At 35.7% G+C, this 22,154-nt stretch overlaps 1 protein-coding gene across 1 annotated transcript in view; it reads right to left on the bottom strand.

Moving 5' to 3' along the window:
* Positions 1-22,154, bottom strand: part of LOC126236317 (juvenile hormone esterase-like) — a 120,293-nt gene that overhangs the window by 48,638 nt on the left and 49,501 nt on the right. Inside the window, exons 2-6 of the mRNA XM_049945531.1 lie at positions 15,408-15,545; positions 12,013-12,169; positions 11,585-11,770; positions 9,496-9,695; positions 7,602-7,773 (exon numbers count right to left, since the gene is read on the bottom strand). Of these exons, the coding sequence (XP_049801488.1) occupies positions 7,602-7,773; positions 9,496-9,695; positions 11,585-11,770; positions 12,013-12,169; positions 15,408-15,545 (853 nt within the window). The remainder of the gene's footprint in view (positions 1-7,601; positions 7,774-9,495; positions 9,696-11,584; positions 11,771-12,012; positions 12,170-15,407; positions 15,546-22,154) is intronic.

Genomic DNA, 22,154 nt, shown 5'->3' with positions numbered 1-22,154 from the left:
TACATGTAAGGCACACATCAACTACATGTGTAAAAAAATCTCCTGTAACACCTACCTGCTAAAATGCCTTTCTACCATAACAGCGCTACCTGTTTTAAGAGAAATCTGTTTTGGAGTTATACACTCCCACCTGAAATATGGTTTTGAGATTTGAGGTAGGGCACCAATGGTATAAATGGATAGGGCTTTTAGAGCCCAGAAAACAGTAATCAGGATAATAGCTAATATTAGTGTCAGATCCATAGAGAATATTTCGTTAAGTATAACATACTAACAGTGTAATTCATTGTATGTTCTCAGAAATATACTGTTTGTAAAAGAAAATATGAGGGCTATCCACAAAGTACATTACATTTTGGAATTAAAAATAAATAAAGTATTGGAATTTTTTTTATTATATACAGATGAAAGCCACACTTAAATACTACTTTTCTACATAGTTGCCATTTAAATTAAGGCACTTATCATAGCGATGGACGAGCTTGGAAATTCCTTCGTCGTAAAATTCGTCCGCCTGCGCCTTCAACCACATGGTTACCTCTTTTGGGACAGAAAAGGTGTGATTTTTGTGGATTTCCTGGAAAGAGGCACTACAATAAACTCTCAAAGGTATTGCCAAACTCTGCACAACCTCAGAAGAGCAATACCAAACAAGCGCAGGGGAAAGTTGGGCTCAAAGATCTTGCTGATTCACAACGCCCGGGCGCACACGGCAAATGCCACTCGTGAAGTTCTCGAATCTTAAGTGGGAGTTGTTTCCTCTTCCTCCGTAGAGTCCCGACCTGGCACTGAGTGACTTCCACTTATTCCCAGCAATGAAGAAGTGGTTGGCTATGCAGCGTTTTGATGAAGACGCACAGCTTCAGGAAGAGGTAACTACGTGGTTGAAGGCGCAGGCGGCCGAATTTTACGACGAAGGAATTTCCAAAGTCGTCCATCGCTACGATAAGTGCCTTAATTTAAATGGCAACTATGTAGAAAAGTAGAATTTAAGTGTGGCTTTCATCTGTATATAATAAAAAAATTTTCCAATACATTATTTATTTTTAATTCCAAAACGTAATGTACTTTGTGGATAGCCCTCGTATGGAGCAAAGTGTAATCTATAGTGAAATCCATAATTATAATAAAAGAAAAGTGAGGAGTACCACATAAAATTTTCTGCTAAAAGACATTTTTATAACAGATTGCCAAATTATATAAAATTGTTAAAAGGAAACATGTTTAAGACAAAATTAAAGCAAATGTTAACTGAAATGTTTCTACTCCATCAAGGATTTTTAATGTTATTGTGTATAATCCCAGATCACGTAAGAAATAGATTGCTCAATCGCTTGGTCTAGCGGGCAACCCTTGTCAGGGAACAGCCACCAGGCGGCAACAGCGTCACACCCTTACTTGTGGCACCAGCCACTAGATGGCACTCCGTTCTGTGAAATATGTGGCAACATTGTCCGAACGCATGCAGCTTTCCACCATTTGGCGTCTGTGAAGTACAGCTGTTTCTGACATACCAGTGGTAGTGGATCGAGTCATCATTCGGAGGGCCTGCAAGTATATCAACTGTGGAAGGAGTAGACGGACAAATCCTGAACTAAAAATGTTCAGATTTCCCATCAAAGATAAAGAAAGGTTATGGGAGTGGATTTGAAATTCAGGTAAATCAATAAATTTGTTACGAGTAAGAATTAATAAAGAGCCCTAAGCATTCAATCCTATCTAAATTTTGTCGCTCTTATATTCTGATATAACGTGGCAGCCCTTCCTGTTCAAGAATTGTATCATACAATTTTTAAATGAAATCTTTGCTGTGATTTGGACTTTTTTATTTCTCTGCCTCATGATGACTGGGTGTTGCGTGATGTCCTTAGGTTAGTTAGGTTTAAGTAGTTCTAAGTTCTAGGGGACTGATGACCATCGATGTTAAGTCCCATAGTGCTCAGAGCCATTTGAACCATTTTGGACTTTTTTAAACAGTTTATTCACTTCACTATTGTAATTTTGGCTGTAGAGGCATCTTTGCGTGCAATGTAAAACTGAAACCAATGTAAGATATGGATAACATAATGCAAAGCATAGAGTGGTAACATTTGGCAAACAATTTAAGAAGCATTACCTTACAAGACCTTTCCCTTGGTACTTAAAAATGGCTCTAGAGCTGAAATCGCAACAGTGAAATAAATGAATAATAACCATCATCTAACTGCTAGGTCATCGGTCCCTCTAAATCCTGGTATATACTAGAGCAAATGAAGTGAACGAGTGGAAAACCTCGTTTACACTGCAGCAAACGAGTATTCATAGATAATTCTCCAATGTTCACTGCCATTCGTTTATACTTGTGAACAAGAGTTTATACTGGAATGAAGGGAGGAGAATAGAAGAGAACAAGCATAACATGCAGACTATAGACGCTGCCTATTTTAATTTTTTTATCTGTGTGCTAATAAGCCTCGCACAGCTTTCACTCGAAAACAACACTACTTATAGTAACAGGTCTGCGCGAGTGCGGATATCCCCAGTAATAACTGTATTGCAGATAAAAGTGTACATCTGTTGTGAATATTTGCAGGTTATCTTTAAACTGTACAAAGTAAATGTTTAACATAATTATGCTGTCTGTGGCTCTTCAAAGTTGACACCGCCAAAATATGCTCCAAAAACACGCTTTCACTTGTATATTACCGTGTTTGCAGCCCCCTTTCAACAACAATCCAAAATTCATCGCTTTGTGCCACTCTTATATCATTTACGATAAGTTACATGCAAAGTAAAAGAATTTAAATTTGATATGACTGTCACTGAAATATGTCCAGCATTAATTCGCATCATAACGGAGTGTGGATTTTGGAAACTTTCTAGTGTCAACCTGCATGTGAAGATCTTTTTTACCACCATAATCTGTATGAGAAGAGCTGTATAGCAAAGAGGAAATAAATGGCATGGAAGGCGAGTGTAAAACCTATGTGACTGCAATACAGTCTGCATTTAAACAGTAACTCGCGAGAAATGTTTGTGTGTTACTTTTCATTTCGCATATGATAGTGAGAAATAAACTTGTTTTGTAGAATTACAGGAGATAATTTACATTCTTAGATTGAAAACTTGGGAAAAAGCACAGCCGATGATGAGCTGCAGTCAGCAGTGTGACGAATGCATTTCGCGCGCAGCGCTCTAGCCGAACACAAATCAGCATCATTCACGTCACCAAAGATACAGTGTTGCCAATTCCGCGACATGTACAGGTCAGTTAGCATTGTAGCGTCACCTGCAACATCTGTTGACCAACAAAAAAACTATTTTTTCGGTTGCCTGTTCTGCCGTAAGGACGGTCAATCTGTTTCTTCCGTGATCTGGGGTATAATTTACCTTTACTTCGAAACTTTTTTTAACATTCTTGTGTTTGTAAACTGACTATGTCCACGACTGTTAAGTTATTATAGACAAATAAACAATTTATTCTTATTTATTATTGTAAAATAATATAAGTGTTCAAATTGTAATTTACCCTGTAACTGTAAATGGTAAATATACATTGATGTGTCCAACATTACTCTAAACAGTTGTCAAAGGATGAATGAATGAACAAATAGATAAATGAACAAATGAAGAAAAACACTATTATTTTGAGAATTGTGGTATTCCCCAATCTGTTATTCAGAATGGGAAACACAAGCACTACATGCAACAATGAAATTCTTCAAGAACAAAGCAAAATGCTCTGAACATAATGAAACAAGGAATAGATCAAAACAATGATTTAAATATAAATGAGTCTGAGATAATATCTGTGTCAGAAATGATGGTACATTGAAATCATTGGCTATCTATTTCTGTAATTACCTCCTAACAGTACCAGGAAAAATGGAGTCTAAAACTAAAAACTGAAATGCTGGGTTAATCTAGCAGACACTGCATGTATAAATGATAGTTACATATTTTTTGGAAAGTAAAAATACCTACACTGCTGATATATATCATCAAGTAACTAAAAAGTGAGACTTCTGGCAACAATAAAATGTCAATTAGAATCTCATGCTGAATTGATAGTATAAATGGACAGTATATGCATGTCATCTTTGCAATCAGTTGGTGACTCAAGGTATGTTCCCTAACAGAATTAAATTTGAATTAATACCTCTCATCTGTTGTTTGTTGTGGTCTTCAGTTCAAAGATTAGTTTGATGCATCCTTCCACTCTTAAAGCCTGTGAAAGCCTCTTCATCACTATATATTTATGGCCGCCTGTACATGTTTGAAGCTGCTTACAGTAGCCAAACCTAGGTGTCTCTCTGCAATTTTCCCACTACATTTCTCTGCATAACGAATGTGTGCTTCCTCGGTGATTCAGATTGTGTTCTATCAACCAATCACTTTTTTATTCTTGTAGTGGCACAAATTTCTTTTCTCTCCGACTTGTTTCACTAATATGATCTAGACAACTTACTTTCAGTATTATTCTGTAGCACCACATTCCAGGATCTTATATTCTCTTTTTGTCCGAAATGTTTATTGGCCATATTTCACATTTTTACAAGGCAATTAACTTCAGAAAAGACTTCCTAACACGTAAATTTATATTAGAGGTTGACAAATTCCTCTATTTCAGAAATGTTTTTCTCACTATAGCCAGTCTGCTTCTTCCATCCTCTCTACTTCAACCATCATCAGTTATTTTACTGCCCAAATAGGAAAACTGATCTAATTAAAGCTCTGCCCTACTCCCTTCTGAACTATTATCTCCCTTCCTTGTTGAGACATATAGCTGCAGCGTTTACAAATTGTAGATGACCTTACACTCCTTGTATTTATTCTTGCTTACCATCATAATTTTGAAGAATGTGTTACAGTCAACATCTTCAAAAGGTTTCTTTAAACCTACAAATACTATAAATGTAGTGTTAATGCATGGGCTCACAGGGATATGAATTAATAAAATTGTCTGAGGCATCAAGGCACTTCCAGTGGTTAAAATCCAATGAGTTTTCAATCAGGCACTCCTCAACCATTGTCAAGTGGGGTTTTAATCACCTGACATGGCTGGAAGCCTGAGAAGATTTTATTAATTCATGTAACTGCAAGACCATGCATTCATACCTACATTTATAGCACTTGTATATTTGAAGAAACCTGTTAAAAATGTTGACTGGAAAACATTACTTAAAATTAGGAACATAGTAAGGGTCAAATGGAAGGAATATAAGATTATGTACCATTTGTACACACTGAAGCTAAGAGGTCAACAGCTGAGAAAGGGAGACAGTAGTGAGGCTGGTTTTTAACCTATCCTGCATAAGGGTAAGATTTTCACCAAGCTCTCCTTGGTCATTGTCAAGTGGTAAAAAGCTCACGATTTTGACCATCTGATGTGGCCGAAAGCCCAAGAAGATTAAATAGAACCTGTAAATGTAGGTTTGCCTTCCTTCATCTGTCTTATACGATTTGAGGTGTCAGGATATATTGCTGTGTCATGCACCTTGCATAGGTGGAAAAGTCTTGTCATGGTATGTTCTCCCAAGGTTCTCAGTTACCATGAGGGAATGTTACCTACTCCAGATGCATTGTTTGAACTTATGTCTTCAAGTGTCCTGTCAAATTCTTCACACAATATCATATCACCCACCTCAATTTGATCTACATCCTTTTCCTGGTCTGTCATATTGTCTTAGTTCTGTTTTCTTCGCATAGCTCTTCTAAATATTCTTTTCACCTTTCAGCCTCCCCTTCTTTACTTAGTTCAGGGTTGCCTTCTGAGCTCTTGGTATTCTTACAGCAGCTTCATTTCTCTCCAAAGGTTTATTTAATTCCTGTAGGCAGCTTCTATTGTTCTGACAGTCATGCATGTTTCTACAGATTTGTATGCCTCCCTGCATCCCCATGACACTGCAAGGCACAGGATGATATGGCATCCTGTTGACATCCCTTGTATGTTCATGGTCTGGATGAGTTCTAGCCATTCTACTTTGCCTTTTTGCACTTACTGTCAGTCTTTATTCCCTTTTTCCTCCGTCATTTGCTGCATTTTAGTTTTTGGTCTTTCATCAATGAAATACAATGTCTCATCTGTTATCCAGAATTTCTATTGGACCTTTGTCTTTTTGCCTATTTGATCCTATATTCATCTCATCTCTCATACTTATTCAGCTTCTATTGTATTCCTTCCCCTGTTTATTCAACCATTATCTAATGGTCCATTTGAAACTCCCAGAACAGTAGTTATTTCAATTCATCAGGATCCCATTTTCTATCTTTCTGTAGTTAGTTCAGTTTTAATCTGCAGTTCATAACCAAAATACTGTTAGCTGAATCCACATCTGCTCCCAGAAAGATTTTTCAGTTAAAATTTTGGTTTTGAAACCTCTGTCGAGCCACTATATAATCTATCTGAAACCTTCTGGCATCTCTAAGTCTCTTCTACATATAAATCATCTTTTGTAATTCTCACAGCAAGTGTTAGCTATGATGAAATTGTGCTCTGTGCAGAATTTTACCAGGCATTTCTGTCACCCAGTTCATGATCTACAATTTTTCTGTCTCTTTCTTTTCCTACTGTAGAATTATAGTCTCCTGTTGTAATTAAATTTCCATCTGAATAAGTTTCCTTTGGCTTGTCACACATTCTTTCAATCTCTCAATTATCTGTGGAGCCAGCAGGTATATAGTGTACAACTGTGGTGTGTGTTGCCTTTGTATCAATCTTGGCTATGATTATACAGTATGTTCACTATGCTGTTTATGGTGGTTCACCTGTGTTCCTATTTTCTTGTTCACCATTAGACTTGTTCCTGTATTAACCCTATTTGATTTGGTGTTGATAATCCTGCACTAACCAGGCTAGAAGTTCTGTTCTTCCTGCCACTGCACTGCACCAATTCCCACTATATTTAACTTCCACCCATCAATTTCTCTTTTTAAATCTAGCTATTCAATTAACTGATCTAACATTCCATACACTGACCCATAAAATGCCAGATTTGCCCCCCCTCTCCCCTCCCTCCCAAACTGTCTAGTGTTTTTTTCTGCCCAAAGATCCATATAAGAGCTTCTTGTATCTGCAATATTTTATCCAAGAAGATGGTATCACTTTTAAGCCATGCAGTACAGTTTTAAGGCCTTAGTAGCTATAACCATTGTAGTTTCCTCTTACTTTAAGCTGTTTATATCACCAACATGGCAATCCAGATCACTTAATCATCCAGACAGTTTACCCTCCAACTACTGGAAACACTGCTGCCCCTCTTCATGAACCATAAGTTAGTCTGGCACATCTACACATACACCTCAATGTGATCTATATTGCTGAAGCAAAGAAGCCAACCATTCACAGCAAGGTATAAAAGTTGTGGGGGTACAAAAATGAATATTAGAAAAAAAAGCTCTGTTTGCAGAAGCATTTCAATCCAGTTTTCTGTTTGGTAGTGAAAAGGAAAACAAAAATTTAAGAACAGGTTGAAAATATTTAATAGCAACAATATGAAACTACTTCACATTTCCTCAACGTCTACAGAAAAAATAGTTTTCCCTTTCAGGTTACCAGTTCCATCCAAAATAGTACAGGGATTTTATCAAAATCAAGTTAAGTTTAATTACAGCAATGTTACCTTTCAAATAAATTAAGCCTTCCTTTTCATTTATGCCAAGCAGATAGGGGACTGGTAAATAGTCATTACTTTTAAGAATTTCCAGTGGATGCCTCTTAATGAATGCATCACTCTCAGGCACTGAATCTTCCACAGTGGGCAAGAATGGAAAATATAAAATCCGTGCTTTGTCCTGAAATAAAGTTAGAGCTTGTGTGCATATGTTTATATTAAAAACACATTTCAAATTTATAATATTACTTATTCATATTTTACAAAATTAGATGAGAAGATATCCATCATCCTTATAATGAAGAAAATTAATGTTTCTTTACATTATTGAATGTGTTGTAAACATGATGTATGTGTATATGGTAAGAGAGAGAAATACAATAGAAGTGACATACCAATAACAGTTTACACCTTACACAAAGAAATATAAGAAGTCATTATTCCCACACTTAATTTGAATGGAATGGAGAAAACTAATATATGGCACAAAAGGTGTATTTGCACATGCTATACATAGTCATTTGAGTATTGTATGTATGGATGTATACACTGAAGCACTAAAAACAAGTGATTGAACTATGACTATTTATTGCAAATTTTAGGAAAATAAAGATGTGCAAAACACTGTATATAAATATAACTGTAACAAAATATGATTAGAGACTTATAAGTAATTAAAATAAGAAAATAATGCTCAAAATAATTCATTCATTGTGTACTACCCATTCATTTATAAAAGAAACTCAATGATTTATATTGAGTCAAATAGACATTAACAAGGAGAAATGGCTGTTAGAAACAGCATTTATGATCAATTATTATTACCATGCTATAAATAGTTTGAAAAATGATGCCGTGTCTTCAGTTACACTGAGTGGCTGCTATTTAACTTCTACTGATATCTTAATATCTATAATCCAGTTGATACTTAACACAAAGCAACAGTTTTTGCCATGCCATAACAATAAGATACTGTTTACAATTAACATTACTATTTGTCATGCAGCTAACAGGAATCATCTGTCCTCTCCTAAGAATCCTAGAAAATGAGGCAAAGTCTATGTGGGATTAACTTTTGTGGATAGAACTGGAAGGAAAATCAGCATTGGCCGTATTTTGTTGTTTTATTGTCAGCAAAATTGATTTTCAGTCACTTAGTGACCATCCTCAGTGCTGTAATATACAATTAAAATTGGTAGGCACTGGTATCCACATGTTTAGAGCGATCACATAAACTCTAGGATATGTGTGTGTGTGCGTGCGCGCATGTGTGTGCGTGTGTGTGTGTGTGTGTGTATAAACTGGATGAGTCAGACAGTAATGAAGCAGAGGCAGTAGTAAACAAAAGAATCATGTAATACCTCAAAAATTTCTACACAATGTGATAACTCACAAAAGTTCTAGTAAAAAGTGTCCTGAAAGTGAATGACATATATATATAAATTAGTACCCAGTTATGACAAAAAAACTATAAACCTTAGTAGAGAACCTGACTACTGTTAAACTCTTAGGACTATAGCAACAATACTGGGTGAACATTGTCCTGCAGGTTGTTACAATGCAAAGAATTTGCCACTTGATCCCAATGAAATGTTTGGTGAGGCTGTAAAACTAACGAAAATATATTAAAAATAATCAGTGTTAACAGTCAGTAACAACAACATAAATGCAGTCAGTGAGGCAACATTCAACAACCTGATATATGTTTTGAATGGTCAGTAACTGTTGCTTTTGATTAATTATAACAATTTCAAAAATAAAGCCTGTATAATGAACATTTATGCATAAATTCATTACTTCCTTCACTTGATATACAGAAACAAGCACCAGTAAATCAGAAAACAGCTTAAAGAACTTTCAAAGTCTGCTGGTTTTGGCAAGCACTGTAATATTATTGAAGTACCTTTTCCGAGAATCCTTTGTATTGTTTTTCAGTTAGAGTCTTTGCAGGGACCTTCATCATATAGTCCAGTAGCTCAGCTGACTTGTTTGTGGAGAGGCCAAGGTACTTTGTTAGACGAAATGCCCTTTCTGGAACATCTGTGTTACAAATTGTGTCCGCAATGGCCACTCCACTTTGTGATACTGCACGATGCAGTAAACCTGAAATGCACTACTACATATGAAGAGCTTCAAATTGTTTTTCAAAATACCAGTTTATGGGCACAGATGACTAAGTTGTTTTATTTTAGTGTCTTACAAACTGTAATCTTAAATTTTTTTCTTGTGACTTTATCTTAATGTCTGTATTAAAGAGATTTTTATATTTTCTCAGTTAGGGATTTTATCTGTATAAGATGTTGTATGGTGAATTTATCATATCAAACTCCTATAAAATTCCAAGCTTCTGATGATATTCCCCAGCGTCTTTATGAGGAAAAACACTGATATCTATAGACATAAATTATGAAGTGAACCTCTGCAACCAGGGATTAAATTGTTGCCAACACTGAAATGTCACATGTAGCAACATTGTTTTCAGCGTGATGTAAAATATTGAGCATATTCATCTGTAGTCTCTCTGTATCAAACACCCACTTCCCCACATACTTGTGTGTCTAGTGATTCATGTTTTCTGATTTTATGGATGCTGTGATGTTTGAGACCCTGTAGTTTCAAATAGAAGGTGAAATTCACATATTCTCTAAAAAGGTCTTGTGCTTTTTCATAGGGCTTTGTATGGTCACCACTAGTTTTTCTAGTTTCTTTACATGAAATGGCAGTGATATTCAGTGCATTGCTGGGGACTAGTTCAGACTGACTGTCCCACTTTGCTGTTACATAGAATGTTACAAATGCCTGTGACTACGAACTCATGACTATGCTTCACAAGTTGTAATGATATAATGTAGAATTTTTTATCACGTTTCCTGAGATGTTGCAGAAAGTGTAGTCTGGTAGAACTGTCAGTGAAACCTCTTCCAGGCAATTAGGTGTGAATTGCAGAATATTCATGTAGATGTAGAGGTAGCTGATGATATTCTGTCAATGGCCATGGCTGAATTCTTCCAAGAGAATTATGAAGAAGCCACCTTTAACACAGTCCCTGCCACCTACCCTTTTTATGATGTATGTTCAGTATTTGGCCTCATTGCAGGGAATCATTGCAGTAGTTCACTGAGGATCCACCCCCCTTCCCCCCCTCCCCCCTTTTTCTTCCACATCCCAACACAGAGGGTATTGTGAAAATGGCGAGTGACAGGTGGGTGTAAACGATATTGTCAGATTGGTCCTCTGTGTATTGTAATCCAACCCACACAGATGTTTCTGTATCAGCACTTTGAATGACATCAAACTATCAGAAGAGAATGATTATTGCTGAATCAAGAAAACCATACTGAAAGCAGCTGATGTATATCTGAACTTGATAGAGAATACCAGACAATATTCAGCATTGACCCGTATTTATACTGTAATGCATAATCATCAGTAATTTAATTATAAATAGCTGCTGTGTAAAAGAGAGAGGACTCTTGTTATATTTCTGAATGGAAAATTCAGTACATCACATAGTGCCAATTAGAATGTTAGGAAAACTATTACTGACTATCTGTGTGACAGTGAAGTGTAAAATGGGTAATAAATATGAAATAAGTACATTTTATCACAGCCAGATCACGGATACACAATACATGAAACACTATCTCTAAAATAAGATATGGAGACTACTATGTGTTTCTCTACAAAAATCATTCCTCATTCCTATTATTAGTTTCATAGTTCTGAAGTAGCACCTTTAACGCAGAAATTTCTCATTATGTCAAAAATGCATTAATTACATGCATGCCTCAGCTTTAATTAATTTAATTTTCAGCAATATCCTGACCAAATAGTCTGATGTAAGAATTAAAAAAAAACTGAATGAAGGGTGAAAAATTACTTGAAATTATTTCAGCAGTTATGTGACTGACTGATTAAAAATGAAAATGGAATTACAGCTACAATACCAATTATACACTTCAGATTTTGAAGAAATTAATAATAATACTTACCTTTGCCTTTTGGTGAAAGCATAAGATACTCAGATGACATTCCTCCAGCACTTCCTCCAAACACTGTCACATTATCTGGATTACCTCCAAAAAGTGCAATGTTGTCTTTGACCCACCGTAGTGCCATTACTTGGTCCTTTAGTCCCATATTACCAGGAACAACAGAGTCACCAGTGCTAAGGAAACCTATGAATCAATTTCTCTGAGAGTCACTCATATTGTTTTCCACAACAGAAGAATGTGTAAAATTTATTTGTGCTAACATTACATTGTGTGTTAAGCAGGTATTTCATTTGGAGTATTGGACATTCATCTTCCCTATACAACAAATATACAAAATGGCAAAACTGAAAATTCTAGGATGTATATTATATGTAAATAAGAGCAAACTTAGTGTTTAAGGTTATAGAAACTGAATAGTAAGTTACCAAGAACACCAAGACGATAATTTAATGTGACCAATACAACTTCATGTTCAAGGAGATACTCTGGACCATAAAAATCTGCATTTCCAGAGCCCATAATGTAACCTCCTCCATGTAGCCACACCATGACAGGTTTCAGATCCCCTGAGTTCTCTTCTGTCTAAAGAGAAAAGTAATATATTACATACAGGTAAGAAACAAAATGATAGGTCAAATATGCACAAGTAAAAGGGTTCAAGTAGAATCAAATGTTTCATTTAACTCAAAAAATTTTCTTTCAATTTGTAATGTCTCTAAGGGTAATGTAGATATTACATTAAACAATTACAAAAGCTGATGTTTATAAGAGGAGAATCTAAGTTATTATTGAATGTATCAAAGAATTAAGGATGTACCACTGCCACATTTAAAACACTATATAAGATGCCGCAAAGCTAGAGTAGTAACTTCTTGTCTTGTTGAGTGCTAGATCAATAAAGAGATGATGTCTGCCAACAGATGCTTGAAAAGACGTTAGATTCAAACTGAGAAGTTGAAAGTATAACAAAAAGTAATAGTCAGAACCAGTAAATTAGCGTGTAAAAACTAAAGGAAGGTGAATTGATTTTGCAGAAAACAACAGATTTGATGGTGGGAAGACATGTAGATTTTGCATTTTGCATCTAGCATGCATGGTGAATTCTGTACAATGACAGAAATATTTTGATAAAAAAACCCTTTTAATATGTCTTTCTGCTACTCATCCTGTATATTCATGATATATAGTGCTACGTACTTTCATTTGGTTATGCAATTGACAACATGTGAAATATTGAAAGAATAATGTTGCCAGAAAAGAAGGAAGGAGTGGAAACTGGGGTTTAATGTCCTGTTACTTGCACTGGGTAAGAAGGATGTAAATTAGCAGTGTTCATTCCATGTGAATTACTTCAGCATGTTTAAACAGTGTAAAGAAACCAAGGAAAACTGAAGGAAAAGTAATGATCTGTATCTTACATCCCATATCACAGCATTAAATTCCCTATCATACATTAATTGTATTCTGTAAATCCCATCATGAAGTAGAATCTTCAGGGATGTATAACAGGCCAAGTTACACATTAACAAACAGTTGAGTAGTTGTTGTAAGCTATATTAATAACTAATTGTCATAAAACTACATAAAATTTTGTAATTACTCAAACTATATTTAATACAACAAAACTGATAGTGATTACAGAACAACAGGTACCTGTGTGGTGTGATAAGAGAGTCCAGTTAACATTTAACATCACAGATCCTAAAATCAACTCGATTCAATATTTGAGCAATCCAACTGTTTGCCATCTTCAGGAGAACACTGCTTCTTCTCATGAGTCCTGCTGAGAACTGATGCCAGGCTGCAAATCAATATCCTATATAGGTCTCTGTACAGAACACGGCACATGCACTGCCCGTCACAGTTGCTGCCCTCCAAGACTGGACAGGTGGCATCACCCTTAGTAGAACACCAGATATATTACCCTCAGAGATATTTTCAAACACTTGGACTGGCCACACTGAAGAACATTCTGTTTTGATGCAGAATAGTACAGGATTCCACATCCTGATAAGAGGAAACCCATTGTCTTTATTAATTAAATTAGCTACCAAACTAATTTCAGTTGCTTCTTTATGGACACTGTTCCAAAAACCAGAAGTGTAGGTAACTATCACAGTTTTGTCAAATTTCATACTACGTCCATCGTGTATGCAATGTTCCACTACCATTGATTTTTCCAGTTGTTGTAGCCTCATATGATGGCAATGTTCCACACACCTGTCGTGAACTGTGCGAATTGAATGGCCAATGTAAGCCTTCCCACATTGACACAGAATTTTGTAAATACCAGGCTTCCTGAGCCCCAAATCATATTTCACAGAGCTGAGTAGTGACCTAATCTTGGAAGTTGGATGGAACACACTCTTAATGTTTGAATTCCTCAAAATCCTTCCAATCTTAAATAACATGCCATCAGCGTAAGGAATAAAGACCACTGACCTATGCTCTTCTTCATGCATTTCTGGTGATGATACAAACTTCATAACCCAATGAATCTGCTTCTCAGAGTATCAATTTTCCTTGAAAACTGCCATCAAATGCCCAAATTCTTGGGGTAGACTGACCTAATCAGTTATGGCATATGCTCTGCTTACATCGGCCATTTGATTTGTACAGTTCATGACAGGTGTGTGGAATGTTTCTGTCATATGAGGCTACAACAGCCAGAAAAATTGGCAGTATCAGATCATTACTTAAATGAGGGGCACGATATGAAATTTGATGAACCTGTGATAGTTGCCTACACTTCCAGTTTTTGGAACAGTGTCTATAAAAGAGGCAATTGTAATTAGGTTGGCAGATAATTTAATTAATAGAGACAATGGGTTTCCTCTTAACATGGCGTGGAATCCTGTACTATCCCACAAACAGAATGTTCTTTGGTGCAACCAGTCCAAGTGTTAAAAAATCGTCTCTGAGTGTGATGTATCATTGCTGCTGGTGGTGTACTAAGGGTGGCACCACCTGTCCAGTCTTGGAGGGCAGCAACTGTGATGAGTGGTGCATGTGTCTTGTGCAGTATGGAGGTCTATATAGGACATTGATGTACAGCCTGGTATCAGTTCTCAGTGGGACTCATCAGCAGAAGCAGCATTGTCCTGAAGATGGCAAACAGTTCGATAGTTGAAATATTGAATCGAATTGATTTTATGATCTGTGATGTTAAATGATAACTGGATTCTTTTATCACACCACACAGATAACTGTTGTTCTGTGATCACTATCAGTGTTGTTGTGTTAAAACTTGTAAAGACTTTCGAGACTTATTATGCTGGGAAAGCGTATGAAGTCACATTTGACACTGTCAAATAGCTAGCAGAGGAATCGTCGATCCTTGAGCTCCTGCCCCCTGACCCCCTATATTTTGTGAAAATTTGCACTCAGAAAGAATGGAACTAGAAAATGTGTTGTTTGTAAGTCTTTGGAAAATAATTGTGCATTCATTTAAATATGGTACTAGTAGAAGATAAACAGTAGTCTAGCAGTGTAGCTCAGGAAGTAGCAGGTTTTCTGTTCTCTCCAAAGTAACAGCTACATTGCACTATGTAGCAATATACTGATATACTGTTAATATACAGCACAGTGTAATTTTGAACAGCAACTTTTCTTTTCTCATTTCATATTTTAGTTCAGTTTGGATTCCTGAAAGTTGTCCTTTCTCATGGACTCTGCAGAATATGATAGATAAATGAATGAAAGATCAAAAGTAGAAGCCATACATGATAACAATTCTATTGATTGTATATCAAATTAATTCGTAATAAGTAACAGTCAGAAATTAATGTTTCTTTAAATTTTTTTTTAGCTATAAACATACTGTTGAAGTGTAGACATTAAGGAAAAGACAGTCTTCATTTCCTCTGCAAGATCCAGTCAGTAAGTTGATCTGTGGTGCCACATCACCAAAAGTTGTGGCATCTCTGACACCATTCCATGATTCAGGTGGCTCTGGTGGCTGAAATATTTCATATTAAGTTATGTGAGAACATGAGACAGAGAAAGAGCCACTATTAATACAAATAACAAAAGTAGAAGAGTGTGAACCACTAATAGATTAGTAGATATCTCAAACATTTGCCTCTATAACTCATTTAGAAGATTTTTTTTAGGTTTCAGAATTATATCATAATGATGATCCCTAGTGCACATTACAAACATAATCCCTCAGTGACATGCACACAGATATGAACTTTTCTAACAGATTGGAACTATTAACCTACTGTAAAGAGACACCCTCCTCTAGCATTACTTTTCCTCAACAGAAGTAGTCGACACCAAAAATAATTACGAATTTTTAAACAGGTTCATATTATCACAACTGTTTTTCTAAAAGAATTGCATATGATTTTGTACATGATGTATTATATTTCAGGCTAAAATGTATAAAAAGAAATTATTTTATTTTCATTGTTACACTTGTTATGTGCTAGCTTTGAATGTACAGTTAAAATTACTTTTCTTTTAGAAACATTTGAAATTATGAAATATTTGGCACACTTAAAATTTCTATTATTAATTATGCAATCTGACACTAATTACTAAAATTATTTCTGGATTCATTTATAAAAATAATTTTCAGTTTTGTTGAAGTGGAAATTGTGAACACGGTATGATACAGAAAAGTGTGAGAGAATAAAATCAATATAAAAACAGAAATTACTGCCCAGGCAATTCTACACAAGTTATTACATCAATTGGAACCCTGACCCTAGACCCCAGCCCCTAGACATGAAGAACTGGAGCTAACTACAAGAAAAGAAGATAAGTAAAAAGTTGATTGTAAATCTTACTCCTCTTGAAACTTATTAAAAGAATTATTGAGGAAGACAGAGACAACAAACAAATTATGTGAGGGAGGGGTAGAGTACACAACTCAGCTTTAATCTCTGACTCATGACCTCTACAAATATAGTGGACTGTTAACCCTTAAGTTCAAATAACTGCTATAACTATTTCAGTATTTGGCTCAAATGATTCAGGGCAACCAAGTGTCTGTATGGTTACCGTAAAAGGCAGAAAGAATAACAACTGCAATGTTATGCTGTATGGTAATGGTAGTTTCCACTTAGAAACAAAACTATATCTGACAATAGGTTGCAGTACTAAGCAGAATGGTGCTGTGCCACTGCACATGTTTGGAAGAAGTGGAAATCAATCTTCATCCTGATATCTATATTTTCAATGGTTGCCCTGGATCATTTGAGTCAAATGCTGAGATAGTTCCACAAACTACACCAAGATCAATCTACTACCCCATCCTTCTATAATCTATTATTTTCCCTGTCTCTATTGGCCTGAATGTAAACTGAGTTTTAACTGTACCCTTCCAGTACAACAAATGTATATGAACTCCAAACCAGCAAAAATGTTCTATCAATAGGGACAGCTTTGTCACTGTTTTTCTTTCATTCAATTGCTGTGTCCACTTGCAAGCACAAAACTGCTTCAAAACTATCAAAAACATTACTCTTTATCTCCAGTTCCAGGAAACATGACAATTATGAAAATGTTAACACTTTAAAAAAATTCGAAAAGAGATAGCAAAGTAACCACAGAAATGGTGTGACTTGTCTGACTGTGTTAAAACAAATTGAAAACATAAAAATATGAGAAAATGATTATTTAAATTATGCAAACTTTATATTAGAAATATATGTACATACAAACATTTAACACTTCAAATTCACAAGCTTTCGACTTGAATGAAAACTATGAAATGTTCATTACGAAAGCAAATTTGCCCAAAACTGCATTGTAAGATGATTTCTTATATACACATTGTCTTGCTTATTGAGTAAAATTCATAAGACATGTTCAGGGAGTAACACCTTCTCCCCTGTCAACTGTTCAAAGATACGAATCCGTGAGCTCTCTTCCTCCGCAGAACCTACTGAGACTTGTCTGGATCTCTTCTTCATCATCATTTCTCACTGCAATCTGGAATCTTCATGCCACTGAATGGAGGCACTTTACATTACATTCAAAGATTCTGATCAGTTCTTATACTTTTCACAAGTCTATCACTACAGGCTCATGAAGTCATAGGATATCATCACCCTAATGCTTAGATGAGTTTTAACAACATGTAAAACATTAAAAAACAAGCTTTCTATACAGGTCATATCACAGTTAATAAGATCTGTATGCAGAACATTTTGCAATAATTAGTAGCAGCCACTTAGCATGTGAAAGGAACACCTTGGACACCAAAGTGCAAGGATTGTACACCCAGTGTCTATCACAAGTAGTAGTGAAAACTGACACAGGTGAATGTGTACAAAGGAAAAGGGGGAAGAAAGGGTGCTAAATCATAGGCCAATTGTATTGAGGAATATTCTCGAACCAGTCCTGGCTATATTACGTAAAGTAAATAGTTTCCACGTGTGAATGAAAGAGTAAGGGGAAGGCACTTTTGTAGAGTACCAAAAGATCCTCTCCTATTCAAAAACATCATTGTAAACCTGTGAAATTTGACAATGATGAAAACACACAAAATGGCCATTGTTAAATATCTTCTGCATGCACGGCAAACAGTGACACCACTATTGGTTAGTTTAGCTACAAGCTAGAGGGACAAATATAGTCACTGTCAAAAACCAGAAAAATTGTCCCATGTGGCAGCAGATCAACTGTTTTTTAATAGTTAGTGTAAAATTCATGTACAGCATGAGAAAGTATTCATTCTCTACAGGAGCAATGTGAATTGATCAAGAGAATTTCAGTTGGAGTTGTAGAGTATTATGTCAAACAGTCTGGTTGTATTTAAAAACAGTACATTTTCTAGAAATAATGATTAACTCTTCTACAATTTTATCTGTAGACTAAGATTAGAGCATAAACATTGTTATTTATTTATTTAGGTAGGTAAATAAATAGTGTCTCCCTTTCCAAAGCCCTTGGAATTAAATCTTATTAATCTAGATTTTTTTCTTTGAATGATATTCTTTTACTTTTGTCTCCTTGTAGTCTGAGGCATTAGCTGCCATTGAAATAAACAACATTGTGTGTGCCAACACTCCTTCATTGGTATATGTTTATAGAAACAAACTAACAACCGCAACCTACAACCTAAAGCAAGCCTTACATCTCACAAGAGAGGGGATCATCGTCGTTAGTGGAATACCTCACAGATATGATTTAATGCCCACCTCATGGGTGAATCTGGAAATCAGAAAGGCAAACAGACGGTTCCATAAGATCTGCAAAATGAACCAAAATGCACGTTTTCTCAGTATGGACTTTCTCCAAAGGAGTCACCATAGAAAACATGGAATGCATTTAAACAGAAGTGGTAAAACTCTACTAGGTAAAAAAATTCTTCTTATGCTAGAAAAACCCAGTCAACAAGAAAATGATCCCGCCATCCCACTGATGTTCCCAGGAGCAAAAGAGCAGCCTTCAACATCAAATAAATTCCAATACAAATGGAATGATGCTGCAAATACTACTCTACCAGATGCACAAACACAGACAAAAATAACAGAAGCAACTGGACAAACCATAAGAAAGAAAACAACAGAAACAGTTAAGCAGCCATTAGCTTCTCCAGCAGATAAGGAGACTCCTGCAGCAACAAAAACAGTCAAGCAGTAATCAGTTTTTTCACCAGTAGTAAACAAAAAGACACCAACAGCAACCAAATCAGTCGACCCACCATCAGTCTCACCAGCAGTGATAAACAAGATGACACCTATAACAGAGAAAACGGTTGTCAACAGAAGAACTGTTGTTCCTTATCCCAGATTCAACAATTTTTTTATGGACAGGACTGAAGACGAAAAAGCCACCATCCACTCAGCTGCAGCAAGTAAGGTAGAATAAAAAATTTCTCAACAGTGTTCAATACTTTCTGACTCTTACAATCAGCAAATTTACTTCCACAATGCACAAGGACTCAGAAACAAAGTGAGTGAAATAGAAATTTTAATAAATAGTAACAGTGAATTATCAAATCTGAAAATACTATGTATTACTGAGCACTTTATGAGCTGTTCTGAAATTGAATGTGTTATGATACCACTGTTCAAACTGATAAATCATTTCTCAAGGAAACAATTCAGGTGTGGAGGGAGCTGCATATTTGTAAAAAACAATACTATTGCTCTACCACCGGACATATGCAACTCCCACAGCACTGAAAAGGACATAGAATTATTGGGCATAGAATTCACTGAACACTGTACTTAATATCAGTATATAGATCACCCTCAGGCAACCTAAGCTGTTTCTATAAGAACTTGGCCGTAGTGTTAGAAAAACTAACAAAACGGAAATTCTACAGAATTGTAAACTGTAGTGATTTTAACATAGATTTCCTAGTAGAAGATAGTGACCATGTAAACTTTAAATACTTTATGAATCTCTACAATCTGGAACTAAAAGTTAAATCCCCAACCAGAATAATGAACCACAGTGAATCTTGTCTTGACCAAGTAGCTACTGACACAGAATGCACAGCATGCTCTGTAAAGTTAGGGTTCTCTGACTACAATGCCCTGATTATACAGATGTCAGTAAGCAAGCCCCCTCAAAAATGTTTACAACACAAACTAGAAATTTCTGTCAAATATCCACACCTTTCTGTCCCACATGCAAACAGAAAACTGGCAGGATATATATCAGTCTCAAAATGTAGATAACAAATTTGAGACTTTTCTAAATAGTAGTTCAACTACCACTTCCCCTTAAAAACAAAAATATTTCTAATAACAGTAAATCCCCCAAGTGGATAAACCCAGGTATTATCACCTCAGCAAAAAGAAAAAGAGAACTCTTCAACCTCAGCAAGACTGAATTCAGCAATACTGAAGAATTTAAGAATTACTTTACCAAATATAAAAAAAATCTTTAGAAGTGTAGTTAATGCAGCCAAAAAACTGAAAAATGATAACCTGCTCAACTTATCAGCTAACAAACGTAAATGTATGTGGAAAATCATTAATACACAAAGTGGCAGAAATCAACAGCTGACAAGCAAAATGAACCTAAAAATAAATGGGAAATCCATCACATACGAAAAAGAAATAGCAGATGAATTTAACTCTTATTTTATTAAAAATGCTGAAAGTCTCACAGACCACCTTAAAAATAATCATCTCCAAACAACTGTACCGACACACTGTTCTTATTAACAACAACAGAGGCAGAAATAGAAAAAATTATTCATACAAAAAGTAAGAAAAAAATCCTTTGCAGGGCAAGATCAGATCCCCTGCTTTCTTCTCCATAACTGCAGCAACCTCATATGTGAAGCACTGTCCCACATAATAAACTCTTCATTCCTCAATGGCATATTTCCTAATAAACTCAAGACCGCAAAAATCATTCCCATTCATAAAAAAGGAAGTAAAGATGATACCAGCAATTACAGGCCAATAGCAGTACTCACAGTATTCAGCAAAATATTTGAATACGCTATGGCAGACAGACTAAATTCATTTCTGAAAAAAGAAATGCCATATCACCTGCTCAGTTTAGTTTCCAAGGAGGAAAAACCACAACTGATGCAATACAGCAACTCCTAGATTACACCTTAACACTAGTAGACAAAAAACTTCCAGCCATAGGCATTTTTCTTGACCTAAAAAAGGCATTTTATATGGCCAATCACAATATACTGCTCCAAAAAATTTATTCCCATGGAATAAGGGGCACTAGCCATGACTGGTTTAAAAGCTACCTCAAAGACAGAAACCAATATGTCCCAATGAATGCAACCAATCGACCAGGAATTGCTAATACTGTACAGTCATCTACCCAAATCAAAGAACATGGAGTTCCCCAAGGCTCAGTGTTGGGACCTTTATTATTCTTACTTTATGTAAATGACCACCCCTTAAATTTACACAATAACAGAACCTTCCTCTTTGCTGATGACACCACAATTATGATATCTGCCTCAAATAAACATCTTCAAGATGCCATAAACAGGAGCACAACACAACAAAACTCATGGCTTAATTCAAACAGACTACTCCTAAATATAAAAAAGACAGCAGGTATTACTTTCCACACAGTCCAAAATAAAAACCCACCAGTACCAAATATATCACTGAGTGATGATAAAATCAACTATGTAAAAGAAACCAAATTTTTGGGCATTACCATTAGTGACACACTTACATGGTAAAGTCATATTGATATAATCTGCAGCAAATGGGTAAAGTATGTTTCATGATTAGACAAATAAGGGATATTGTTAATACCAGCACCCTCACATCAATGTACTGTGCTCTTTTCCACTCTACGGAATTATCTTTTGGGGCAACAGTGCAGAAGCAGTGAGGCTGTTTAAATAAAAAAATAAAAGACAATTACAATAATATTATTCAAGCAGCAGAAAGAATCCTGTAAACCACTGTTCCATAATCTGAACATATTACCCCTTCCATGTCAGTACATACTGGACTTACTATGTTTCACCAAGAAAAATATTAGCAACTCAAACTGGCACCAACATGATACAAGGTCAAAGAACTCTCTACGAGTAATCCCCCATTCAACAAAACTATATAGTAAAGGTGTCAAATACATGGGAATAAAACTCTACAATCTTCTCCCAATA

The sequence above is a fragment of the Schistocerca nitens genome, chromosome 2 (assembly GCF_023898315.1).
Source record: "Schistocerca nitens isolate TAMUIC-IGC-003100 chromosome 2, iqSchNite1.1, whole genome shotgun sequence".
NCBI lineage: Eukaryota > Metazoa > Arthropoda > Insecta > Orthoptera > Acrididae > Schistocerca > Schistocerca nitens.
This window is presented reverse-complemented; position numbering and strand designations above follow the sequence as displayed.